Source organism: Marmota flaviventris, chromosome 7 (assembly GCF_047511675.1).
Source record: "Marmota flaviventris isolate mMarFla1 chromosome 7, mMarFla1.hap1, whole genome shotgun sequence".
In the NCBI taxonomy this organism is placed as follows: Eukaryota; Metazoa; Chordata; class Mammalia; order Rodentia; family Sciuridae; genus Marmota; species Marmota flaviventris.
Genome location: NC_092504.1, coordinates 108,142,894 through 108,170,890, shown reverse-complemented (window position 1 = coordinate 108,170,890; position 27,997 = coordinate 108,142,894). Strand labels below are relative to the sequence as shown.

At 37.9% G+C, this 27,997-nt stretch overlaps 1 protein-coding gene across 1 annotated transcript in view; it reads left to right on the top strand.

Moving 5' to 3' along the window:
* Nucleotides 1-27,537, top strand: part of LOC114083021 (broad substrate specificity ATP-binding cassette transporter ABCG2-like) — a 65,681-nt gene extending 38,144 nt beyond the window's left edge. Inside the window, 14 exon segments of the mRNA XM_071614568.1 lie at nt 2,576-2,690; nt 3,249-3,401; nt 5,489-5,637; nt 8,409-8,521; nt 8,524-8,559; nt 9,861-9,965; nt 10,570-10,814; nt 14,325-14,407; nt 18,528-18,617; nt 19,934-20,058; nt 22,059-22,219; nt 24,379-24,468; nt 25,479-25,564; nt 27,390-27,537. Of these exon segments, the coding sequence (XP_071470669.1) occupies nt 2,576-2,690; nt 3,249-3,401; nt 5,489-5,637; nt 8,409-8,521; nt 8,524-8,559; nt 9,861-9,965; nt 10,570-10,814; nt 14,325-14,407; nt 18,528-18,617; nt 19,934-20,058; nt 22,059-22,219; nt 24,379-24,468; nt 25,479-25,564; nt 27,390-27,537 (1,699 nt within the window).
* Nucleotides 27,538-27,997: the final 460 nt, after the last annotated feature.

Sequence of the window (27,997 nt, the reverse complement as noted above, 5' to 3'; positions counted from 1 at the left end):
GAGCACTAGGTCTTAGCCCCTTAGACCCCACAATTTCTGATCTCTAATTTACTCTCTAAACTGTATCTCTCATGTCCTCCTCCCTTTCTTCTTCTCAATCAGGAATCTCTATCCCCATAAAGAGGTTTAAAAAAAGCCAAAACAAACAACGAGAAGAAAAGTCAAACCAAACACATAAACACAAAACCTTGCCCCTCTAAAGTCAAAAGAAGATGAAATAATAAGTGGGTTGAGCTCTGAGGTCTATGTGCCTGTGTGGAGAGCTGTTCTATGCGGGGCAGATAAGAACCAGGCTTTGAGAGCTATGGGTCAGCCATGTATCTGCATCTGGTGTACCAGATTAGTGGCTCTTGAGGGGGAACAGTTAGGGGACTATAAGTGCCTTGATATTGCTTCTAGGCCCCAGGCAGTATCCCAAGATGGGAGTTGCCCCCCTAAAGATGACGGTGGTAACAGAGGTAATCCAAGATGGCGACAAAGGTGTCCCAAGATGGAGGCGACCACTTTCAGAGATGGGGTGGTGAAGGCAGGCCATTTGATGATATTGTGTAAATGTATGGAGATGCAGCACAAAACCTTACCCCTCTAAAGTCACAAGAAGGTGAAATAACAAGTGGCTAAGGAAAGCAAAAAGTTTAAAGTAAAACAGAGGGAAAAAAGTGATAAAAATGAAGATCCACAAGGCAACAGAAACAGAATACACACACCCCACACATACACACATTCACACACACTTGATGAAAAATAGAGAAATAAGGGGGAAAAAATAAAAATGAAGGGAAAGAAAAAAAAATTTAATTACACATGAAGGGCTGCTCTGCTGAGGTGGGCAACACTGTTGGCAAGTATGGATGTCCACTGCCTATGCCTTCCTGTCCTTTCAGTTTCTTCTAGGGCTGTGTACCCCTTAGAGCAAGGGCTGGGAGTTGTGAAGTCCATCTTCTTTGAGTTCGTCACTCAGCTGTCAGCTAGAGTAGCCTGGAACTGAAGCTGCCTGTATTGATTCTCAGTTTCCCTTCTTGCCAGTTCAAGGACAGAATAGGAAGTAGTGACAATTGGAGTTTTGTCCATGCAAACTCCGTGAGAGCACTCCCCGGGCGGGGCTGATGTAGACTTCTAAATGTTAAGTTCAGGCAACTGGCAAACTTAGCTCTGAACACACTTGTGAGCTTTGCCATGAGTTTTCTACTCTAGGGAAAATGGCTCCATCCACCCTATTGCCAGGCAGAAGCCAATCTTCACTGGGTGTCTGGGTATGTGGAGGGGGCTCCTGAGAACTCCATTGTTGGGGTAAAGTGATGAAGTCTCTGTTTTTCTAGCACACTTCACTGTCCATGAATGTGGTTGTCCCAGGAACAGACCCCGAGTGTAAATGTACCCATCTGTCCAGTTTCTGAGTTCACTTTGACTACTCCTGCAAGCCACCAAAGAGCACAATCCTCTTTGTGCCTTCCTTAGTCATGCCCCCACCAGGAGGTCTCTAGATCTCACAGCAGAACTATGCAGGGAGAGTTGGCCAATGCTGTTATGAACTCCTTGGCTCCTGCAGCAGAAATTCACCTCATAGTCACTCTAAGATGGCATCCCACATCAGCTCTCCACCCTCCAGCCAGGAAGCACAGAACACCCCTCACACACCAGCTTGCCATGGCACTGCCTCAGAGTCACCCAAGTTCAGACCTCACCTCTGTTTTACCAGTTACCCTGTGCCAAATTTCCTTCAGATTCAAACTCTTCTTTCTGCCTGGGTCTCCCCTCTCCTCTACAGTGGACTGACTCTGCAGCATTATAGGTTGGATTTCTAAGGTATTCTTTCCTGTCCTATGTTCAGAGTTCCTGAATTTCTGTCTTTATGATTTCAATATTAGGATTCAGTGTGTTGCCTATCATGTACTTTACAAGGAAGCAGTATTGCAGCAGTATCCTTCTGCTTGAACCTGAAGCTCATGCAGCAAGTAAAATTTGCACCCATCTTCTACTCTACCCCATCTTTTCCAGAGTCTTTAGTGTGTTCTTAACAATCATTTTTAATGTGAGTAGGTATTGGCTGAGCATTTGCTGTGCATGCTCTATCTGTTCCTAGGTGCTGTGGATAGGCAGTTGGGCTAGCTTGTTTTTTTCCCCCAGGAACCAGGAAGTCTTATAGGTCAGCTTTACTAATAGAACTTGATAAAGTGATTGGCTTACACAGGGTAGGGAGCATGCTATGAGCATTGGGGTGGGAAATAAGGTGATACTATTAAATATGTGTAGGTAGAGCAGAAGGTCTTTGTGAAGGCATAGATAAAGGAGAACATTTCCTGTGTTGGATCCACCAAGGTAAGACAGCCATGTGGGTCATTTGGGACACCTGTGCTGGGTAAGCCAATGATACCTTGCATTTCCTATAGCCTACGATGAAAAGAAAGGTGAGGATTTAAGTATAAACACACACACACACACACACACACACACATTTTAAAAACTTTCTAGCTAGTTAATTTTCTGACTTGAGAAAAATTTCTGTTCAGAGTAGCTGAGAGACATGGTCTGTGTAGGAGGGAAATAACCCTATAACACATGTACCCTTTTATAGTTTGTTAGATATCTTAGCTGCAAGGAAGGATCCACGTGGATTATCTGGAGAAGTTTTGGTAAATGGAGCACCTCGGAATGCCAATTTCCCATGTGAGTCTGGTTATGTGGCACAAGTAAGTATTAGTGAGTTTTCCCTGTAAATTTTTTTTCTGTTCTCTCTGGGGAAAAACCTTGGCTTATAGTTTAGCATGGTTCCAGTTGATTATTTCACATGCTCATGAAACAAAGGTTATCTACACCCACTTTTCATAATTTCCCATAAGAGTGAGGTTAGAGTTAAATAGAAAGGAAAGGAGGATCTGGACTATGACCCCTGTCAGGCAGTGGTGTTGATTCTAGCTGTTGTATCATTTACATAAAAGCCAATTCCTATCCTTTTTTTGCCCTTCCTTTACTTTCCTACTTTCTCTACATGATGCCTTTGGTGAATCCTTATACAAAGCAGTCTGGAAGTGCCTGTTGGAGTCATCATGATTACCTGTGCTGGGTGTGCGCTGGTGGATGAATTGCCTCCCTTGGACTCTGTAGCTCTCTGTATGTGGAATCACTAAAATTTGTGGAGCTGGAACTTTACGTTTAGTTTGTTATTTTTATAGATTAAGTTACATTCACTGGAGGGATAGTCTTAGAAAAGACTCAGTTTGTCTCATTAAAATACTATTTGCCTTCAGGATGGTGTTGGGATGGGCACCCTGACAGTGAGAGAAAATTTACGGTTCGCAGCAGCTCTTCGGCTTCCAACAACTATGACAAATCATGAAAAAAATGAGAGGATCAACAAACTCATTCAAGATTTAGGTCTGAGTAAAGTGACTGATATTAAGGTAATGTGACAAAGCCTGATAGAATCAGCCAGCAAAGAGGACCTCCCTATGTGGACAATGTGACCTTAATCAGAAGTTTCCTAAGGTGTGTGAGGTCAAAAGTGGCTGCTTTCCATAATGATGAGAAAAGTCAAGTTACATAATATGAAGGTGGATATGAAGCTGGAGAAGCAATCTTAATGATGGTTGAATCCTAGGATTAGACGTGTGGTCTAGTTTGAAGAGTGCCTCTCACACAGCTTTTTCCATGTGGTCTTCTCACCCTCATTGATGGGCTCATTTGATGTCTTTCCTCTAACATTTTAGGGCTCATTTGATGTCTTTCCTCTAACTTTTCTTCTTCCCTTTTTCTACTACCCTTTAGTAGTTCTTCTCCCTCTTGCTCTGGGGTGACTTTGTCCCAAAGCTTTTTTTATGGTATATTTGTGGAATTGATAAATGTCAGGAATCCAAGGATTCTAGTTCTGTGTAGTTCATTTTGGGATAATTTGGCTTTGAAAATTATATTTGGTCACATTAGGATTTAGTTATAATTTGTGTAGTGACCAAGTTATGTTTCTATAGCCCTTTTTACCTTTGGCACCCCCTGTTATCACCTCTCCTTTGAGGCAATGAAGAATTGAGGGGCTGTTCTTGCTGCTACTTCCCCTGGTACCTGTTGACAGTATTTTATATGAAGTATACTTTGTTTGGAAGAATAATCCTGGGATGCTACCATTTAGCACTTATTTTTGTTTTATGAGTCATTGAGTTTTCTTTCCTTTGGCTCTTTATTTATTTGATTTTGCCTTCCCAGTAAGGTAGTCTTTTGCTATATTCTTTAACTTTAAGCAGGCACTGCTCAAAGTCACTTATTTGGATTTTTAAAGGAAAATATGTGAAGGCAGTTATTGACTTTTTATAGTTTATGTAATTTAATTGAAATAATTTTAAATTGTTATGAATTTTTTAAAAATAACAGAAATGTAGAGAAAATAGTCAATATGATAATGATATGATTGTCAGGTCATATGGTAGTATAATTACTCATACTATTCACCTTGCTTTATCAGTTATAAATATCACCTGCCATAATTACTTCAACAATTTTATTCTGAATATTTTAAAGAAAGTTATACAGTGTTTCTTCCCTGAATACTTATTTTACATCTATAAAATGACATTTCCTTACTTTACCATGATACCATTACTAATTAACAAAATGGACTGTATGTTTATATCATCACCTGTGTCAAGCCCATATTCATTCACATTCTCCACATTGTCTACAAATATCTTTCATAGTTCTGTTAACAGGACCCAGTCATGGCCTTGGGTAGCATTTGATTATTATCCCTTTGGAGACTCTGAATTTTAGAATTGTTTTCTTCTTCCTATCTCCCCAAAACCTTCCTACTCCCCTCGACACACATAATTATATTGACTGGTTGAAAAGACCGAGCCAGTGGCCCTATGGAATATCCCACCTTCTAGATTTGTCTAAAAGAATAAATAAGGTATTGTTCAATGAGTTGGGGTGGACACTGTCAATTTGGAAAGACTTGCAATGATTGATGTGCTGATGTGCTGTGGTAGAAAGCACACTTTCTTGATTGCAAGTCTATTCTTTGTAAGTTCACTTGGAGACTTTTGGTGGTCTCCAAAAGTCCGCAGTGTTTGGGATGTTGTTAGAAGACTAATAAGTCACTAGAGACTTTCTATGTTCCTCTCCTATCTTTATTTCTTGTTTTATTGTGTGATTCCATTATATGGGACACATTGGTTAGTGTTCCAACTTATTTATGCTAAACTTAAATATTTGACTTGATAATAAAAATATGTATGTTTTTTACCATATGCTGGGGACTTAGCTGTTAAAAGCACAGCCTTCATATCTGGTCCAGTCATCTAGAAGCTATGCTCTGAGCCTCATTTTACTCATTTGGTAAAAGATAAACCCCCTTATTTCAGATGTCTATTTATTTGCTATTCAGAATAATGAGGACAACAAAATAAAGTGTCTCTAATAGGACTGGCACAGGTTAATCTACCAAATGATAGTGAATATTGTTGTTTCTGTACATAACAACAATAACTTTGTGTTTTAGGCTGGAACCCAGTTTGTATCTAGAGGAGAAAGAAAAAGGACCAGCATAGCAATGGAGCTGATCACTGATCCTCCCATCTTGTTCCTGGATGAGCCCACAGCTGGTTTAGACCCAAGCACAGCAAGTGCTGTCCTTTTGTTCCTGAAAAGGTAAATGCTATGGGAATATTGTTCTTTCATTTATTTTATATTTGATAATATATATAATATATTTATATAATATATATAATATATTTGACATATTCCTAGAGCAGGGTATTTGGAAGTGAACAGCAGAATTTCTTCCTTCCTTGTTAGAGGGAAATACTCAATGAACAAAGTAGTGTTAGCAAGAATAATAAAGCAATAGAAGAGGGAGGGATGCCAGTGGTGGGGTGGGGAGCCCTTTTAAAGGGCAGGGAAGACCACAGCATGTGACGCATGAGCTGGGAGTGAGTGAGTGAGACCTGCTGCGGCTGCAGAGGAGAGCTGTGGCTGGAAGGAGCAGCCAGTGGCCCTGAGGCAGAGCATGTCTAATGAATGTGGAGCATTAGAGATTTCAGAGGGACACAACGGGAGTGGAGGCTGGCTGAGGTACTGTCATAACAGTATCACGTGCTGGGCACTTAAGAGAAATTATTTTTTTTTTCAGTTCTGGGGGCTGGCAGTTGAGATCAAACTGTCCACAGGGTTGTCTGCTCAGAGGCCTTTCTCATTGGCTTGCAGATGGCCATCTTCTCCCTCTGTGTCTGTGAACTTATCCCTTAAATTGTCCCAGTCAGATGAGGATCCCCTTAATGACCTCATTTAAGGTTAGTGACCTCTTTGATGACTGTGTCTCCAGATGTAGCCACATTCTGAGGTACTGGAGGGTTAGGACATCAACATATGAATTTTGGGGAGACCACAGCTCAACTCATCCCAGTTAGAATCCATGAGAGTTGGAGTTGGGCTGGTGGCAGGTTGCATAGGTCTCCTGGGCCATTGTAAGAAGCGTGGCTTTTCCTGTCCTTAGAGGAGGTGGGAAGATTTGTGAGAGTTTTAGAGAAGAGCAGTGGCTGCTGTAGAGAACATTTGGCATTTGGAAAACACTTGGGCAAGGGTGAGTGTGAGGACACTAGAAGGAGCTGCTAAAGTAGGACAGCTTTGATTAGGAAGAGCCTGGTTTCTGGATCTGTTCTGAAAATGGAACCAATAGGATCTGCTCAGAAAAAGGACGTAGAGTGTGAGGATTGAGACAATAACTTCTAAGATTTGGGGCCTGAACAAATGAAAGAAATTAAAGAGATGCTTTTACTTTATCAAGAAAGAGAACATTGGAATTGAACAGTGTTTCATGCCAATATCCAGTTTCTCCTCCAACGTCTCCCCATGCACCACAACTCCTGTTCTTGTGGTAGCAGCCAAACATGCTGCCGTTGACATTCTACAGAAGGAAGAGGTTTCTCTCCTTCCCTTTTTTTTGAAATGGGTAAAACCTGATGTTTTACACTATTTTAATGTTGAAATTAACCCAAATTTGAACAGTGGAAGTCTCTTCATTGTGGCTTATGTGTTCTTTTACTATCTCCCTAATCATTCTTCAAGCATTTCTATTCTTCTCTTTCTCTTCTTTCTTCTTCCTTCCTCCTCCTCCTCCTTCTTCCTCCTCCTCCTTTCCTTTTTCTCCTCTTCCTCCTCCTCCTTCCACTTCTTCTTTTATTCTTCTCTTCCTCTTTTTCTTCTCCCCTTCTTCCTCTTCTTCCTTCTTTTTTGTAATGGGGATTGAACCTAGAGGTATTTTATTACTGAGCCACATCCCCAGTCCTTTTTATTTATTTTTTTTTTTGTGTTGAGACAGTCTTGCTAAAATGCTTAGGATCTCACTAAATTGCTGAGGCCGTCCTTGAACTTAAAATCCTTCTGCCTCAGCTTCCTGAGTTGTTGGGGTTATAGGCATGGACCACCATGCCCAGCTAAGCATTCCTATTCTTTGAGGTCATTTTGATGTTTCTGTCTTGTCTTGTACTTTTTTTTGTTTCTGCCATTTCTGCAAGGATAATGGTTCCTTTTTGTGTATTTAAAAAACCAAGGTCTGTTTTTAGAAACCAAGGTCTGTTTCTTTACTGTTACTGCTACTGGCATTGCCAACAGACTCTTATAGGTAAACGTCGTAAACATGTATAAGTGTGTATGTTTATATTTGTATACCATGTAGAAAAGTACTTCTATATTTTACTTAGAAATATGTGGAATATAAATATTTTATGTGCATGTGCCTATATGTGTATACACACATGGACGTCTATATTTGAATAGAAAGAACCCTGTAAAACTACATCTATCACTGTTGCTGTTTCTGTTAGTGTGTACATATTAAAAAGTTCACAATAATATTTGAATTCCAGACTAAAATCTCCTCGTCATTTTGAGTCTTTGCCATCTTCATATTTATAGGTGATATCAGATAGGAGAGAGTGACTCCCATTTTCTCAATATATTCCTTTATTTACTCAAACAAGTAATTTAACAACCACACCTCCAATTGCTCTGCTGATTACTTTGTCCTCCACCCACTTTGTAAACATTTTTCACAATAAGTGTTTACTTCAGAATTAAAGGGAAACAAAAACATCAAGCATTGGAATATATTGACTGAAATACAAGTATCTCATTTGGTCTGAAATCTTGAAAAGTTACTCTGACTGTGGCTGAGTGCCCCTTAGTTCAATCCCTACTACCTAAAAAAATAAAATTAAATTAAAAAGAAACCTTAGTGTTCTCAATAAATGCACTGAATTTATGTTATTTATGTTCCCTAAGTATCAAGCAGAAAATAGGAAATGAAAGGGGAAGTTCATAAGTGAAAATTAAGAAAAACTGGATAACAGCAGAAATAAAATATTTTGCTAAGTGCAAGAATCAGATATTTAATGATTTATAGTTTTCCTTTTTTAACTTAGCATTTCTGAGCAGGGAAGAACAATCATCTTCACCATTCATCAGCCTCGCTACTCCATCTTCAAGCTGTTTGACAGCCTCACCTTATTGGCCTCAGGAAAACTCATGTACCATGGTCTGCCCAAAAGGCTCTGGAGTACTTCCAATCAGCAGGTGTGGTTGACATTTTCATGCACTAAATCTTTCATTCATTGACTCCTGGGGAGAGTAGAGGTATTGACAGGAGTGTTACTTGATCTCTGTGCAGATATAGCTCAGGTTCCACCACTGTGAAGCATCTTCAGTTTGGTGATAAATTTTGCTTCATTGTGCAGCACTTGCTTGTTCTTTAGGCCTTTTTCTTTTTCATATTTGAGTGAGTGTGTGTGTGTGTGTTTCTACTGGGCCTTTGTTCTGCTCACAGTTATGACAATCTTTTCCTGAAAGGTCTGTGATTAACTGGTTGGACCGACAGCCAGTTATTCCATCAATTGAATATTTATGGAAAGGCCCAACATTATCTTCTTCTTGACCATATAGCAGATTCTGGTTTTTCAGCTTTCCTTCTGACATGTGATTGTGCTCCGCCTTCATGAGGCTCAGGGACATGCTACTTTATTTTCTAGTAAGATTAGATTGCAGATTTAGGCCCTGAATATATTTGAGTGACCTGTTAATCATTAGAGTGGCTGGTTCTAAATCTGACTTTGATGCACCAAAATTTCTGGGCTACCTGGATCTTTGTATTTCAGGTTGAATTATGTGATTTTTTTTTAATGGCTTATGTGATCTACTTTATTTTAGAGATTTGAATATGATTATAGATGCTTCTCTATGATCCCAAATGCAATTTAAATATTTACTAGCTATCTTTCTTGATTTTTATTTAATGTCTGTCATTTAAAAATGTTCAAGCACTCATGAGTCTGTGGAATTCAGAGTAGAAGAACTTTAAGAGTCAGACCTCAGGCCAAGTTCAGATGATTGTGCCACAAGAAGTTGAGTCAGAGCCCAGGTGGCTATGCTGGTCACCTTCTCTTGATAATGGTGCTTTGGAGATTTGTCATCTATGTGGAATTATGGCAGCTTGAGAGGTGATCATTTGGACCTCTGTATTTAAATGGCAGAGAAGCAGTCATTGCCGACATGTGTATTGCCATTACAGAATTTTCCAGGTGAACTTAAGCCCAGTGCACCCAGGCATTTAACACTTTTTCCCTTGGACCTAGCTTTAGATTTATGAAGAAGTCCTGATTAGCACCAGAGGATTTTAATAATTCTTTGCATTTCTTGATTTATGATAAGGACTAATATAAAATGTTCTGAAGAGAGAAACTAGGGTAAAAAAAGAACAAGAGGATAAGGGAGAATTTGTTAGATTCTCTTTTCCTTAGCCTCACCTCCATCACCCTCTGGAGGTGATCTACTTTTCTTTCTGAGACCATCAGGTTGAGTTCTTTGGTTTTCTTTCATAGGTTACCAGTGTGAGCCCTACAGCAATCCTGCATACTTCTTTCTGGATGTCATTAATAGAGACTCCTCTGCTATAGTGTTAAATAGAAAGGAAGAGGACTGTGATGGTATGTGAGTCTCAGATTCACATGTTTTTGCCTGAATTATTTGGCTAAAGTTTAGATATGTGCTGGTTCATTAAAACATTTTGAATTTACATTAATGTTGTGTTCTGACGCCAATCAACAGATAGACTTTGTTGCCCATGAGTGCTGTATTTTTTATTAAACTTATTAATGTATATTTATGTGGTACTGTGAGGTATAAAATGAGTTTCCATTAAAAATAAATATGTTTGTGGATTGTATTACTTTCAAAATAAGAAACTTGGCACTTTATGCATTTGCACATAGAAGAAAGCAAGGATTTTATATTAAGAATTTTATATTAAGATTTTTATATTAAGAATTGTAACTGCAGTAAGATGTCTGTTTTAAGAACAAGAGTCCCAATGGTTAGACAATGTCAGTTTTCTGTATCCATAAGATTATGGCAGAACTCAGATCAATTAGCTGTGCTTACTAATGTGTAAAGCAATGACCACCCTTGAGACTTTTGTATATTCAAGCTTTAAAATTAAGGTGTTATCCAAGAAATGAGTCACAGAAAAACAGGTTATATCAGCTGTTACCATTAATAATGTTTTCCTTCTTTATCCCTTTTATTCCAAAGCTAATGGGGCCGAACAGTTTTCCAAGAGAGAAAAGCCAGTCATAGACACATTAGCTGAATTTTATGCCAACTCCTCCTTCTACAGAAACACAAAAGCTAGATTACAGGAGCTCTCAGATGGTCAGAAGAGGAGCTCAGGCTTTAAGGAGATCACTCATGTCACCTCCTTCTGCCATCAGTTCAGATGGATTCTCTGGCGTGCATTCAGAAACTATCTAGGTTTCCCCTCGGTCACTATTCCTCAGGTAACCTACCAGTTCTTTGTGCTCTTTTATAGTAATGTGGGAACAATTTGGTTCTGATGTAGTCTCCATCCGGATTATGTGTATCTTCTACGCACCATTCTATTTACTTGTCATCTGCACTGCACTTTGGATATAGAAACAGTCAATAGAAAAAGCAAAACATTAGTTTTTACATGTGGAAACCTGTTTTTTGTTGTTTTGTTTGTTTTTGTTTTTGCACGACTGAGGATTGGACCTGTGGGTGCTCTACCACTGAACTGTCTTTCCAGCCCTTTTTAAAAACTTTTTATTTCAATACAGAATCTCACTAAGATACCAAGTCTAACATTGAACTTGTGATCTTCCAGGCTCAACTTCCCTAGTTGCTGGGATTACAGGTGTGCTCCACCAGAACTAACAAGGCTATTTACTATCTCATTGCTTCTCTAAACTTCTTTTGGTTGGCTCTGGGTGGTTGTTAATTATCATTCTTTAAGGTTTTGTTTTTGTTGTTGTTATTCTTAATCCCTATGTCACACAAAACACTAGTTCTTCCAGTGAAGAGAGAAATTAGGGTAAAAAAGAACAAGATGATAAGAGAGAATTTGTTAGATTCTCTTTTTCTGGCCTTGAACTTGTGATCCTCCTGTCTCTGTCTCCTTGGTCCATCATTTATATAAGGAAATCAATTTTACTCATTGTTTTGGGGTTACTATTTTTATTATTAGTCACTGAGTCTCTGCTGAGTGCTGTGGTTTGTTCTAATGAAGACTGCTAGCTACTTGTATACTGTAATTTTCATGCATTAGTATTATTACCTTCCAAATATATTTGAGTATCTACATGCCTTTTGAATTATACTATGAATTTTCCCAAATATTTTGATCCTTGGGATTTGGCATTTCTGTCCAAACGTGAACACTTTTGTGTCCTGTCAGTCAAGGGTCAAGTTTTTTTCTTTGAGAATAGATTTGATGTCATTTGGAGCATGTTAGGTGTGTTAGATCGATCAACCTGAGTTAACCATTTCCAAACAGGGATGCAATATAGTAAGTTGACTCTTCTTTATGATTTTGGCTTCACTTTGAATTATTTGCCTATAAATTGGTTTATAAATGTCTTATCCAAAATACATATGCATATATGGTAGTTAGTCGTGGGCAGGCCTGATCAGAGCATAACTATTTGCAGTGTACCTGAATTGTGTGAATTGTGCTTTGTTTTGGTTCTAGGCTTTTGTTGTTGTTTCTGTTGATGCTGAGCCACATCCCTAGCCCTTTTTATTTTTAAAATTTTGAGAAAGGGTCTCACTAAGTTGCTTAGGGCCTCATTAAGTTGCTAAGTCTGGCCTTGAACTTGTGATCCTCCTTCCTCTGCCTCCTGAGTCACTGGGATTACAGGCATGCACCACTATGCCCTGGTCCTGGGTGCAAACAGCAGGCACAGAGTTTCCAGGTTGCATGGTAGCTTATTTGCCTCATCAGTGAACTTAGTTCCACAAAAGAAATTCTAGTAATATTCAGAGAATAATAAAGGTAGAAGCTTGTAGCTCTCTGAGCTCAGCAGGACAACTATTGTTATGGTTCTTAAATACTGGAGTGTTAGTGTAGGAATAGGCAAACGCTTTTTGTTCAAGAGCCAGATGGTAAATATTTTAGACTTTTCAGGCCAACATGGTCTTTGTCTCAGATAGTCCACCTTATCATTTTAATGTGAGAGCAGCCATAGCAAATAAACATGGCTGTGTTCTGATAAAACTATATTCATGAACATTGAATATCTAGTAAATTTCATTATCAGAAAAACATTATTCTTTACCTTTTTTTGTCAACTCTTTAAAAACATAAATACCATTCTAACTTTTGAGTAGAGCAAGAATAGGTGGCTGGCCCTATTATGGCCCCGATGCTTCAGTTTACTGATACTTGGCCTGATGTTTAAAACCTTCTATGGTTTTTTTCCTTCTCTAAATTTTGAACATGGACTTGTGAAAATGTTTTCTGACTCTTCTTGAGATATTCTTTTTAGCTCTGAAGTTTTGAAGATACATAGTAGGATATTTTGTTATCTTCAAACTTATATTTTTATAATTTCCCCAGGAATAATTGTAATTGAAATTACTTTAACAAATTATATTATAATGTAACTTTTCATCCCTGTGACCAAAATACCTGACAAGAACAACTTAGAGAAGAAAAATTATTGTGGGCTTACAAAGTTTCAGAGGTTCAGTACATTTTCAGCCAATTCCATTACTTTGGGCCCAAGATGATGCAGCAATCATAGTGGGAGGGCATGGGTGAGGAAAGCTACTCAGCTGTTGGTGGCTGGGAAGTGGGGGGCAGGGGTGGAGCCAGGGACAAGAAATAATCCCAAGGGCATGCCTCCAGTGTCCTACTTCCTCCAATCACTCTCACCTGCTATAAATTATTAATCCATCAATTTGATCAAGCCACCAATGAAGTCCCAGCTCTTATAAACTAATCATTTTACCTGTCACTATTCCTACATTGAGTAATATATGAGCCTTTGAGAAAACAGCACATATCCAAATTATAACAGTTACCCTTAAGCCTTTGCTAAGTGAGGCATCCTTTTGAGAGTTTTTGTCCTAAAAACAAAAGGGATGTTTGTCAAGTCTCCTTGGGAGCCATTCACACTGACTGAGTAGGTGAAGGTAGGTGAGGCTGGGTGGGGGGCTTGGGGTCGGGGTGGGGGGCTCAGGTGGGACATGTTGACTGTAGGCTTCAGTGGCTGAGGTTGAAGGATAAGCAGTGATGGAGGAGATGAAGGAGGTGGTAATGGAAGCACTTGGGTGCCCCCAGAGAGAGCTGGCTGAGTGCTTTGGTGACAGTGACAATACACTTTCTCATACAAATGGGGTCTTACCAGAGGTAAAGTGAAATGATCCTGCTCACCCTTCTTCCTTTTTTATACAAAATGTTAGAAATCGTGTGTATAGTTTTTAAATTTTATTACTTGTTAATTTTGTGGTGCTGGGGATGAAATCCATTGTCTTATGCAGGCTGGGCAAGCACTACACTCCTGAGCTACATTCCCAGCTGTTAAACCCTCTTAAAGGATGAAACTATGCATGTTCATGGACACAAAAGTTGAGAGTTCAGTTAAGTCGAAAATTTTAGCCACTTGGACTTTATTTTTTGCCTAAAAATGACTTCCCTAGCACATGCTTGACTTTACCCTGTATGGCATTGTGGGTATAGAACCTCAACTGGCCCTAAACCAGGAGAGACTTTTGGACCGAATCTTAGTTTGTCCAATCATCTGCTTTTGTCTTGTTAGTCCTCCCAAAACAACAAATACCTTAATTTTCAATTTAAGTTAGAAAGCAGTCTAATAAGTACAGTGTTTTATATTCTCCCAGGGATTTTGTCCATGCCATTTAAAGTGTTGCTCACAATAAAGAGATTTGATTATGTAACCACAATCTTGTAATAATAAATTATGTACAAAAGTTTTACCTTTAATTGAAATTCTTTCCTTTTTATTTTCATTTTTCTTTTTGGTAAGATGTTTGGCATAGCCATTCTGGGATTGATTGTAGGTGCCACATTCCTTGTGCTAAAAAATGATTGTACTGAAATCCAGAATAGGTAAGTAAATTTGAATCTCAATTTGAAAAAATGCTGTTACTTTTTCCAAGCTTATGAACATGCTTTAAATATTTGAATTTATGGTAAATAAATGTCATTGTTTTATTGTGGGTAGAAGGAGTTAGTGCATTGAAGAATGAATGGAAAAGTTCATTTTTTTACAGATATATATATATATATATATATATATATATATATATATATATATATGTAATAGTAAACTGTACAACTCAAATTTATCCTTTTCACAATTCTTAAGTGGACAGTTGGGTGTTATCAAATATATTTACATTGTGGGAGTACCATGACCACCTGACTCTAGACCATTGTTTTCATCCTCCCAAATGGAATCCCTATGAATCAGCTACTTCCAAAACTCACTTCTCTGCAGACTGTCTAACACCACTCTACATTTCTGAATTTGACTACTATAGGAATCCTACATGCATGGACTCTTGCAGTATTTGTCTTTTGGTGATGATGGCCTATTCCCTTAGCATAATATCTCCAAGTTGTACCATGTGTTGAAATTTCTTTCCTTTTTAAGTCTAAATGATCATCTATTATATCTATATATTCCATTTTGTGTATCTATTCATTGGTTCATGTAAATTTGGGTTACTTCTACCTTTTAGCTATAATGAATAATGTTGCTATAGGTTTATAAATATCTCTCTGAGTCCTTACTTTTAGTTCTTTGGGGGTAAGTATTCAGAAGTAGAATGGCTGGGCCATATGGAAATTCTGTTATTCTTTTGAGGATCTGCATCCTGTCTTCCACTGGAGCTGCACCATTTTACATTCTAACCAGTAGTTAACAGGGGTTGCAGTTTCTCCATGTCCTTACCAAAAGTTGTTACTTTTTCCTTTGCTGAATAATAGGCATCTACTGGATCTCTATTTTAATGTCCTATATCCATTTTAAAATTGAATTAATTCCTTTTGGGATATGGGATTTGTAAATATTTTCTCCCATTGTGTAGGCTGTCTTTTACTTTCTTGATAGTGCATTTGGTCCAGTGTTTATTTTTCTGTTACCTGTGAGCCAATTTCCTTTACGGTTTTTGATTCATTTGATTTCAGGGTATAAATAGGGTTGGCTGATAAGAGTCAGTGTTTCCCGTTTTATGGATAACATTTATCTTAGTGTTGTGATCATTACCTAGCTTAATCATAATATGTCCTTAAAAATCTCATTTTAGGATGAGACATTTTATGTTCATAGCATAGGTGCTTAGCAACATCACAGACCTCAAGGTTCTCATCATAATTCATGTATGAGAACCACTGCTTGCTAGACATTGAATCCCATGCTTGACATCCACAGCTTCAAGTACCTCCCAACATCCAGAGGGGTACATGGTCCTATCCCCATTTTAATATTGAGGACAGTTGAGGAAGGTTATAGAAAATCTGTTTTGATGTCTATTAAAGGCTGATTGTTTTTAAAAGAAAGAATAAGTGTCAAAGTCAATTCTCTTTTTTCTTTTCTCTCTTTCCTCTCTCACCTCTTCTCCTCTCTTTACTTCTCCCCTCCCCTCTCCTCCCTTCTCCTCTCCTCTCCTTTCTTCTTTCTCCTCCTCCTCCTCCTCTTCTTCTTCTTCTTCCTCCCTCTCCCTCCCTCCCCCCTCCTCCCTGGCACTAGCACTAGGGCCTAAGTCCTCAGGCACTCTACTATTGAGCTACATCCCAAGCACTTTTTATTTTTATTTTATTTTATTTTTATTTTGAGAAAGTTTCACTATGTTGGCCAGGCTGGCCTCAAACTTGTGATCCTCCAGCCTTGGCCTCCGCAGTAGGTGGGATTACAGAAGTATGCCACTGCACCTGGCTAAACATGGATTCCTCATGTAAGAAACATTTTTCATCTGTGTAGAATCAGATAATGTTATACTATACTATGATTATACAGAGATTTTCCTGAGTTATGCCATACTTCTACCATCCCTAGAGGCTTAGATCTCTGGGTTATTTCCAAACATGCTAATATTTGGTGTGTAGATTCCACTTCTTAATCCAACAGGACCTAGAGACTGTGCCCATATTATGTGTCTGGAAGCATTTGAGTAAAATATTAAGAAAGCTATCCTTAACTGAAAATAAAGACAAACTAAAAAGCCAAGCATTAAAGGTCTTAGTAAAAAAACTCCAGAGAATATAAGAGAGCTTTAGAAATTTCTTCAGATGTTTTCTGGAGAAATTGGACATTTTCCTTGTTTTAATTTGTATTTTTGCCTATATTAACTACCATTTTTTAAATAAAAAGTTGAATTATGTGAAAATGGCCTCTGTGTGTAGCTTTTCTAATCTGTCCTGGGGTGATCATTCATTGCTTCTTTTGATTAGAAAACGATGTTTCAATTTCATTTCTGGAATCAAGTTTTTAAAGCTTCCCTCAAGGGTGAATATCAGGAAAGACCAACCCTTTAATTCTTCTTTGGGATCAAGCACTGTGTTTGCATTTTCTCTCACCTGTGTAGCTGAGGAAATGGGTTTCAATCCTTTATGGAGTGTGAACTCCTTTAACTCCATAGCCGTATAGGCTTATGATAACAGATACACGAATTAGAAAAAAAAAAAAAAGTTAAGGCGTTTTTAAAATAATTGGATCCAGTTGTCTCACTTCTGGGTATTAACATGAAAGATTTCAAATCAGTTTGTTGAAGAGATATCTGCACTTCTATGTTCACTGAAGTACACTTCACAATAGCCAAGTTGTTGATTCCATCTAAGTGTCCATCCTCAGATAAATGAATAGGGAAAGTGAGATGTGTATACACAGTAGAGTACCGTTCAGCTCTAAGAAAGAAATTTTGTCATATTGGACAATATGGATGGAAGTGGACAACATTATGGTAAATAAATTGAGCTCTTAGAAGCAGAGAGTAGAAAGAATGGTGGTTGCCAGAGGCTGAGGGGAAGGCAAAAAGGGAGAGGGTGGTCAAGTGTGCAAAGTCTCAGGAGGAATAAAGGTTTTTTTTTTTCCTTTGAGATTTTATTATGCAATGTGATGAATATAGTAAATACTAATATATATCTCAAAACTGCTGAGAATTAATTTCAAAGTTCTTTATTGATCTTCCAAATATACATTAGAATGATACTGGTCATTTTCTTTTTTAATTGAAGGTGATACTATTTCTGTGACCTGTGAATTAGCTCAGGTTGCCATGACAAAATGCTATAGATATGGTGGCTTAAACAATAGAAGTTTATTTTCCCATAATTCTAGAGTGTGGAAATCTGAGCTCAGGGTTCCATTCCAGGAGGGTCAGTCTCTTTCTGGCTTTCAGGTAGCAGCCTCACTCTGTACCCTCACAGTAGAGTATGCTATGATGTTTCTTCTTTTTTTATTTTCTTTTTTAAAATTATTTTCTTTTTTATTGTTCAAGACAATACAATGATCTTGACATATCATACATTTGATTCAAATAGGGTATGAATTCTCATTTTTCCACGTGTACAGATTGCAGGATCATTCTTCTTCTTATAAAGACTCTAATCACATCTTGGGATCTGTACTCTGATGACCTCATCTAACCTTAATATTTCCTAAGTCACCTACTTCTAAATACCCACATATTGGAGATATTGCCTCCATATATCAATTTCAAAATGCAGTCATAGGAAGATAAAAAATCAAGGGTTTAAGTTTTTTTAAAAAATTATTTTGAAACAAGTGCCACAAAAGGAAAGAGAGTTTTGTGGTGGCGTCAGCAGCAAATTGGAGGTGGGAAATAAAATGGGCAAAGAATGTGACATAGTTTAGTCCTCAGTAGATAGAGGAGTGGAAAGAGCCAGAGGGCAGCCTTATAGCAAAAGGCAGGTTGGTTTTGTCTCTTCTGCTTTTTGAAGATTCAGTTTACAGTCAGCTAAGACTATGAGTTTCAAATAGGGCTATAATATGGAACTACAGGGGCACTATTGTGGAGATAGAGATGCGGAGAAACCTTAAGGGTTCATGCTTCCCTTTTAGTTTTAACCAGAATAGTTCTGCAACTTGAAAGGAAAAAAAATCTATTTAATGTTATGTCTTTTATGGAAACAGTTTGTGGGTAGAAAACTGAGCTAATGGCATTGACTTGACTGCAATACTTTTGTTCCTGTTCTGTCCTGGCAGAGCCTGGGCACTCTACGTGCTGGTTGTCGTCCAGTGTTTAAGCAGTGTGACAGCCGGGGAGATCTTTGAGCTCCAGAAGAAAATTTTCAAGTGAGTTGGTCTCTGTTTCAGAAAGGGGCATCAGTATCTATTGGTCATACAGGTCACTTCTAGGATTGGGACAAGGATGTGATCTTGGAGATTTGCCATAAAATGTATAGACTTACCATTCACAGTGTGAACTTTTGAGATATAGCTAGGGATTACCAATATTGACTGAGAAAATGCAGTCGTGGGAGGGTAAAAAATCAAGGGTGTGTAGAGTGTGCCACTAAAGGAAAGAGAGTTTTGTGGTTAGCTATGACCAGCCAATCCCAGTGCTGCAAGAAAGCAAGCAATAATCGAGGTGGAAAGTATCTTTATGTTTTCAGGAAATAACAGCTCATTGTGACCCTTGCAAGAAAAGTTTGGTAGAGAGTAAGTGGTAGCATCAGCAGCAAATTGGAGATTGGAAATAAAATTGGCAAAGAATGTGACTTAGTTTAGCCCTCTGTGGATGGAGGAGTGGAAACAGCCAGAGGGCAGCCTTACAGTAAAAGGCAGGTTGGTTTTGTTGCTTCTGCTTTTCGAAGATGCAAGAGTTAGCCCATATGTACATGCCAAGGACAGGTATCTTCAGAGAACAAAGGAATGAGGACAGTGGTGGAAGAATTTGAAATTATGGGAGAGAGACATCAGGAAGAGGAAAGATGAGGATTTGGTATCTGAAATGGTATATGTTGAAAGACATGATTATTGAAGGAAGTTTTTTTAAAAAATTATTTTTGTGGGGCTGGGATGTGGCTCAAGCCGTATCACGCTTGCCTGGCTTGCGTGCGGCCCGGGTTCGATCCTCAGCACCACATACAAACAAAGATGTTGTGTCCGCCGAAAACTAATAAATAAGTATTAAAAAATTAAAAAAAAATATTTTTGAAACAAGAGCAGCAGAAGTAAAAAGAATTTAGGATATTGCACCTGCATTTGGGGGCCTTGGAAAATAATAAAGTCACCTTTTTCACAATCGGAAGTGGAGAGAAGAAAAGACTCTTACTATTGAGTTTAGCCTCTCAAGTGCTGCTGTTCAGGCAAAACCAGCCTCAGAGGAGAAGCAGGGTCTCTGAGGAGATGTGAGGAGACAAAGACTGTCTCCTTGAAGGGGTGATGTGGGCCAGAATGGGCAGCAGCAGGAGAAGTGATAACATGAGAGAGGGTCACAGTAAGAGCCTCATGGAGCTGATACCCTGGGGAGGCTGCCCTGAGATAAAGAAGGGCATGGGGGGTCAGTCTGGAGCCTGTGGGCAGCTGCAGTGTCAGACCTGGTGGCAGCAGGAGTCTGCACAGCAGCATCTCATCTGGGCTGTGTGGTGTGTGTTTTTGTTCTGCAGACATGAGTACCTCAGTGGATACTGCAGAGTGTTGCCTTATTTCCTTGGGGAACTTTTATCTGAATTAATACCCCGGAGGTTGTTTCCAACTATTATATTTACTTCTATACTATACTTCATGTTAGGTAAGTAGCAAGATGAAGATGTGTTTAGTCTTGAATATGAGGTGATGCTCATTTCTCTCTCGAGCATGTTCATGGTTATTAAAACTACAAACAAAGCTGTATTTAAGCTATGGAAGTACATATACCCTCCATGCATTCTGGTAAAATAAGTGTTCACTGATGGCATTGTTGTCAAGATTTTTCCCAGGCAATTTTTTTTTTTTTTTTTAACAAAATCTAGGAATTGAAACCAGAGTGTGAGCATGGTAGGCAAGTGCTATAACCACTCTGCTATATCACCAGAAATTTTATTTTTGTTTTGTTTTGAGATGAGTCTTGATAAATTGCCCAGGCCTACTTTGAACTTGGGATCCTCCTTCATCAGTTTCCCAGACACCAGGGATTGCCAGTATGCACCCCTGTGACTGGGCCAACCAAACTTCAAAACTATTTATAAAATTTCAATTTACTGCTCTCAGTATATATATAGAGATAGAATAGATAAGCCAAGAATATCAACTAGTTTATAATTTCTTCCATGTTTGTGTATGACACACAGAGATGCTGTGTGTCTTAAAATCCTGATCCCTGACACACAGAGTTGCTGGGTGTCATACACAAACATTAAAGAAATTATAAACTAGTTGATATTTTTGCCTTATCTATTCTCTCTATCTATATGTCTCTATGTAGAGATAAAATACAGAGAGGTAATATCTCTAATGTGTATAGGAATGTATTGAGAGGGATAAAAATATCAATATACACATATATTCTCTTCTTCTCCTCTCTAATCAGAGAAAGAAAGATGATAACTTTGGTGTTCATTTATGTAATAAAAATACTTATTTGGGCTGGGGATGTGGCTCAAGCGGTAGCGCGTTCACCTGGCATGTGCAGGGGGCTGGGTTTGATCCTCAGCACCACATAAAAATAAAATAAAGATGTTGTGTCCAGTGAAAACTAAAAAATAAATATTAAAAAATTCTCTCTCTCTCTCAAAAAAATATTATTTGATGGGTGTAGATGGATTCCTTTGTGCATTAGACTCAGTTTTCACTTCAGATACTGCATCAGAATTTCTCTCTGTCTGTCTCTGTCTCTCTCTCTCTCTCTCTCTCTCTCTCTCTCTCTCTCTCTCTCACACACACACACACACAAAAAAAAAAAAAAAAAAAAAAATATCTGTTTTTGACAACATACTGCAGGATAACAACCACTGATAGATCTTAAGCGTTCCATTTTACAAATCAGGTTTGTCAGAAAGAATTAATCATGGAATCGAAACCCCTAGACTTCTGATAAGTGTTCTTACAACTCTTCACAAACCCTCAGGTGATATGACACAGAACATTAGCTCATTATAGTATATAGACTACTTTAGGAAACTTAATTAGCCCACTTTCAATCAGAACTATGTGGTGGTTTGTTAAGAGGGTCTTAGATTATGAGGATAACTTTCCTTCCCCCGGGTATTTTGAAAATGTTTTATTAGTGTATTATAGTTATACATAATTTTGGGGTTAATGCAGACATGATTATGCAAGCACGGAATTAAATTTGCTACAGTTCAGTCCCTAGTAGTCCCCTTTTCCTCCCACTATGGGATCTTAAAATCCTGATCCCTGTTTCTTCACTAATCATTTACAGAAAACAATGAACAATGTGGAGATGTCTGGGTACGTGAATGGGCTGTTGAGGAGTTTCCTGTGACAGTAGAATTGTGACCATTTTTGTTGCCCATATCCCTCCATCTCAGCCACTTAGAAGTTGTTCATCATTACACATAGAGGAGCATGGATGTTACATGGAAAAGTGCTTTTGCAGTAAATGTAAAAAAGAAAAGCATATGATAACTTTATGTGGTTACATGGAAGGAAACAATAATGATAGTTCGATAGTAGGTGACTTTTTTTATTCTGATATTAGTTTATCAGAATGTTGTAGTATTATTGGCAAAATAAATAATTTAAAATACAAGGTGACCTAGGAAGCTGGACTAACTCTTTTTTCCTTCTAAGGGTTGAAACCAGATGTGGGGGCTTTCTTCACGTTGATGATTATTGTTTTGCTGGTGGCTTATGCCACCGGTACCATGGCAATGATCCTGGGAGCAGGGGAGAAGGCGATGGAAATAAAGACATTTCTTGTGACTGTCTATTTTGTGTTTATGATGTTGAGTGTGAACTGTACTGCTTTGAGAGGGAATCTCTTCCCTTGTTCTTTCCTGCTTCTTCACTTGTCCTTAAAACTTGCTTTTAGGATCCTGTGTGGGACTCCAATGTTTTCAGAGGCCACACAGTGGATATTAGAGAATGTACCACTTTCCTCCTGGTCCTTATGCAATCTTTTTGCTAGAGTCCTAATTTTGTTATTCTAACTTTTAACCAATCCTCACTAATGAGCTTTTAAAAATACTTCTGGGTGATGTATCATGAAACCTTGATAAATTGGAAACTCAAATCCCAGAAAATTATGATTAGCCAATTCCCTCGTAAAAAACAGATTCTGTGCCTGACCTTCATGCTGGTGTTAGAGAATTGCCAGGTCTGTAATCAGCAGAGATGGTTTGGTTTTTGGATTATGTAGGCTTAAAGGCAAAAGTGAAGATCCATGAGGAGGTTGACAGTGTGTGGCATGGAAAGTCTAACTGGAGCGCCTCTCATATTTTGAAAAGAAGTATTGAAAGCACTAGAAATTCCAAAGTCCACAGTGCTGGGTTCCCTCCCTTGTGGGATCCTGAGGTTCTCTTATATCAAAATATTTCTACATCTTTTAGGATTTTTTAATGTTTACTTAGTTCTAATCTTATATGCTTTAAATTTTGCACTCAAAATGATGAATCAGCTGATAATTGCTACCAACCTTCTCCCTGTGACATGAACTAAACAGGAGTGCTCATCCTATTAATACACATGTCTGTTCTGCTTCAGTAGGAGTTGTTTTTCAATGATACATATTTAGCATAAGCTCTTGCTAAAGTTTAATTTATGAATTTGGCAACTACAATGTATATCATTGAGAAAAGGATCTTGTTATAGTTCCTATGCTGTTGTACAACAAACAAAATATCTTTCAATAAATGAGCTTTTCTTTGATGTGATGCTTTGATTAATTATTATATAAAGAATTTCATATGGAATTTAAAAAACCAATCATAAAACAATATTTCGCTCAGAGTTGCTATTGTATACCAAGTACTTAGTTAGGTCCAGTCTAAACATATGCACACCCCCCCCAACATTGTCATTGTTCTGCATATCCCAGTGCACCTCACATCAGTTAGGACAAGTATTATGTGAACCTCATAGCTGTCTCTTGTTAGTCTCTAGCAGTCCTTCCTGGCATCTCCACTATACTGCTTTTTGATAGCTTAAAATAGAGATATTGACTGTGTTCTGCTGAATTCACCATGTTATTATTATTTTTTTTTTTTTTAGTTTTAGGCTTAGGGGTATTTAAGCTGACATTCTGAATCCCAAATTTTTCCTACAGGCATGGGTACAAAAAGCAAACCCTTGTAATGACAACTCTTATTATTGTGTAGAAGTAGAGAGGAGCATGTGATGCTCAGGATTCTTCTGGTGTATATTTTAGATGTCCAAGTTTATAAGTGGGACAGATAGTGGAGGTATAATTTAAGTAGTCAGTACCATCAGCCCTTCATGTCCATGGGTTCCACATCCAAAGATTCAACCAACCATGGTGCGGGGGTGGGGGTGCAGGTGTTAAAACAAAATTTGCATCTCTACTGAAACTGTACACTTTTCCTTTTCTTGTCATTTGTCCCAAAACCATACAGTATAAATTTTTACTTGGTGGTTGACTTGTATTGTGTTTCAAAAGAAATATGGAAATGATTTTATTAAAAATACAGAATTTGCATATTTAAAGCATAAAGGATATACATAATTGTATTAAATATTATGCCATTTTCAAAATTAGAGATATAAGATTGTCAGATATTGGTATCTGTGGGTGGGAGCTGCTGGAGGCTCCTGTAACTAATCCCTGTCAGATACTAAGAGATGACCTTAGTTCTTAATCTTTATTGTATACAGTTGCAGAGCAATTTAAGGACAGAGTCTTGATAATAAAAATCTCCCAAAATAAGTGGAATGTATTATATGGATTACAGGTACATTGTTCTTACTTTAACACCATAAACTGCCTTAAGCATGCAGAGGTATATACATGCAAAGGACTAAAATCAGTATTTAGAAGTAAGTGGAAGAAATTTCAAGAAAGAGTAGGTCCTAGTAGAAATGTTTAGAAGGTTGCAAAGTTCTTATATAGGGTCTTGTCTAGAGTCTTCATGACACTTGATTTTGCTTTTTTTAGGTCATCTTGGGTATGACTCTGAATTTTGGCACCACAACACCTTGGCTCTCATGGCTTGAGTACTTGAGTATTCCTCATTATGGCTATATGGTAAGATGTCCACATCTGCCATTGTGGCAGAGTTTCCAAAGTGGGAACAATCAAAATAAATCCTAATCATCTAATTTCCATGGGCATTAACTGTGAATCTCTTTCATCAAGGATTTGTCTTTTAGGGAGGTACCTGGATTTTCCCAATCACATCATTGTTTGAGGAAGAAGAAATCTGGGGGAAAATCTAGTTAATAGAAAAGGTTAACTAATTAATGAAAAACATATTTTGTGTTAGTTCAATAAGGGAATCAATAAGAGGAAGGGAGCCTGAAACACATTGTTTATACTGAAAGTGAAATTAAAAGAGAATCAGAAGACCATCTAATACCCAGAACCATACTGGCAAGTTAATCAACTCCAAAGGAAGCTGTGTCTTAATACAGTATAGCCAAATTTCTAACTCCCATAATTTCAACTTGTTTTGATGAAAACAAACAAGAAAACATTGTTATTATAAGTTGATAATGTTCACTAAACACTATTATATCATTTTAATTATAGTTTTTATTAGGGTTGTAAAATTGAGAGAGAAAAAAGAAGTTTGGGCTATCTAGCCATAGGTCTCTCTTTTTTGCCAATGAGAAGCAACGTCCCAAACTTGCGCCTCTTGGTTACCAGGGAAAATATGTCAGCTGCTGTGCTGTGACAAAGGCTGTGAATGTAAGACTTGGTTTATTTTCGGAAACAATAATGAAGATTAAACTTGAGGGCCTAATTGTGATAATTCTTTGGCAATTTTTAATTTTTGCAATAATAGGGATTTAACCTAGGGACCTGTGCATGCTGAGCAAGCACTCTGTCATTGAGCTATTTTCTCAGCCCCTTTTATTTTTTGAGACAGGGTCTCCTTACCTTGAGTTGCCCAGGATGACCTTGAACTTGCTATCCTCCTGTATTACTCTCCCCACCAGGAGGGATTACAGTGTGCAGTTCTGTACTTGGCATCTGGAAACTTCTTGAAATGTAAAACTATTTATCTTGCCTTTCCTCTGCCCCTTATGACATAGGCTTTGCAACATAATGAATTTTGGGGACAAAACTTCTGTCCAGGACTCAGTACAACTGAAAGCAGTGGCTGTATCAGCTATGTGATGTAAGTTTCCATTCAATGTCATATGAGATTTCTTACCACTGTGATGAGATATAGAAAGTCCCCTGGGTTTAGAGCCCAAGCTCAATGAATCTTTCTGAACGTAAGTCTTCTCACTCACAAAGTGAGACCTTATACACTAGTGCATGTGAACATGCTGTACTTGTATTCCACTACAGTCAGTGTTGTATTAAATGTGGAGAAATGTTTGATTTCTCCCTATGGAAAATTTATTTTGATTGTGAGTTTGAGTTCTTATTTTTCAGAACATTTGAATTTGAAATGGGTGTTTCAATAGTTTATCAAGGGTTCCTAGTCTCTGAACTGACCAGATTATATGTTGTCTGTGAGCCTAGCCCATGGACAGTAGTAGGAATTAACGAGGCAGTAATGGCATCAAGGGAGGGAACAATGGCCCCAAGTCCATGCTCTTCCCTTTGCTCACACATGTGGGAAACATCACGAAACCAAAGGCAGCTCAGTTATGTATGTGTGTGTATAAACTGACTTGGAATACTTCCTCTCATAGGATGTATCCTTTAAAGGAAAAAAAAGAAATATTTCAGTAAACTGAGAAGGAAGTTTTATTTTCACACACTGTCATTAAAACAGAAATGCAGATTTTAATAAAATTTAAGGATCTTACTTTAAAATTTTGATGATGCCTACCTGTTCAATGATAGTTGTTTGTTAATGGCTTGACTTTGATGCTTAAGTTAATAAGAAAAAGAGAATGCTGGAATACTAATACTCTTCTGGATTTCTCAAATAGTATAGAAATAATTCTATACCAACCAGAAAATCTGGGAAGAGGTGTTTTCTTTACTTGCCTGCTCTCTTTTATTTGATCAGGGTGTGGCACAAAATCAGTGCCAAGCTGCTGGTGAGAACAAAGTGGATGGGGGAAAATGGGACCAGATTAGGAGGAGCCACCACAGGCTTCATGATCACATGGGCTCACCTCCTCACAAGAGGAAAGACAGAGCTCCTCTTACAACAAAGAGAAGCCATAGATATTTTTGTAACTGCTAAATTCTAAGAGATGGAACAATAGGCATGAGAATGGCAGCAGGCAATTATTGTGGCTGCAGCAGGTGTTTTTAGTATCAGGTGCTTTTCTACCTGTGGCAGAAATGCTGCATCTTGCTCTTCTCCACCTGGAGTTCAGTTCTGATTCCTGGGCCTGCAGGTGACATCCTGGAGCTGAATATCTATGATGCTCTCCACAGTCTTGATGCAACAGCTGACAGACATGACTTGCTGGAAAGTCTTGCTCCCATTTGGTCCTTGTTTTAGAATTCTTAGCCTGTGTAGTTTACTGTCTTGTGGGTAAGCAGAACTGTGGGGAGTTTTGATCATCTTAGCAAGGGCCATAGGTGTCATCAGTTAAAGCTGAGGGTGACCCATAGAAGTTAGCTCTAATGGGGAAACTCTCAGTGAAAGTTTACCCTATAGAATATATTCTTTGAAGAGAGCAGCATTATAAATTTGTAAATGAAAGAATCAAAAGGCTAGAAACTTGCTTTACAGCATGTCTCTGTAGGCTTGGCCAAGTTTGTTAAGTCTACTCCCTTCCTCTTTCAAATGTGTATATCTATATTCCCTTGAATTGTTTTAAGATATAACTAAACTATTAGATCCAAGTTGCTTAACACAGTATCTAGCAAAATTGTAAGCACTCAATGACTTTTAGCTATTATATAAGAAAGACTAACTCCTAATGATTTGGATAACCTATCAGTTTCTTTAGCAAAAGAAGAGTGAATAAATTTGACAGATACTAGAAATTTAGATATATATATATATTTTTTTTTTAATTGAATTTCAGATGTACTGGTGAAGAATTCTTGACACTCCAAGGCATCGATCTCTCACCTTGGGGCTTGTGGAACAAACTCCTGAGTTTGACTTGTCTGATTTTTATTTTCCTCATAATTACCTACCTAAAACTGGTATTTCTCAAAAAATATTCTTAAATTCCCCTTTAATTTATTATGAATTACCATTATATTCAAAAGGAGCACCTGGATTTATTTTAAATATCCGATGAAGACTTTCTGTAGTTTTTGATCAGCTGCCATCACAATGTTGTATAACAACAATTTTCCATAGAAACATTCAGAAAAACCACAGCAATCTGTCTTATACAAGAGACAACCCAAGCTAAAAGTTAATGATATGCATTACATATTAGCTCATCTCTACAGACAGTAACTAAGAAGAAGAAAATATAGGCTATTTTATTGATATCAAAAAGGAAAATTGAATTCTAGAAATGCTCATCAAGCTACTAATATCTCTAATATCAGTATTCTCATCTTCAAAGTGAATAAGCCAGTTGATAGTCCTCCAGTTTTAATAGCTATGAATCTCTGATCTGCCATTGTTGAATAAGTAATACATATATGAATGCATTGTGGAAAGTATTAAATCTAA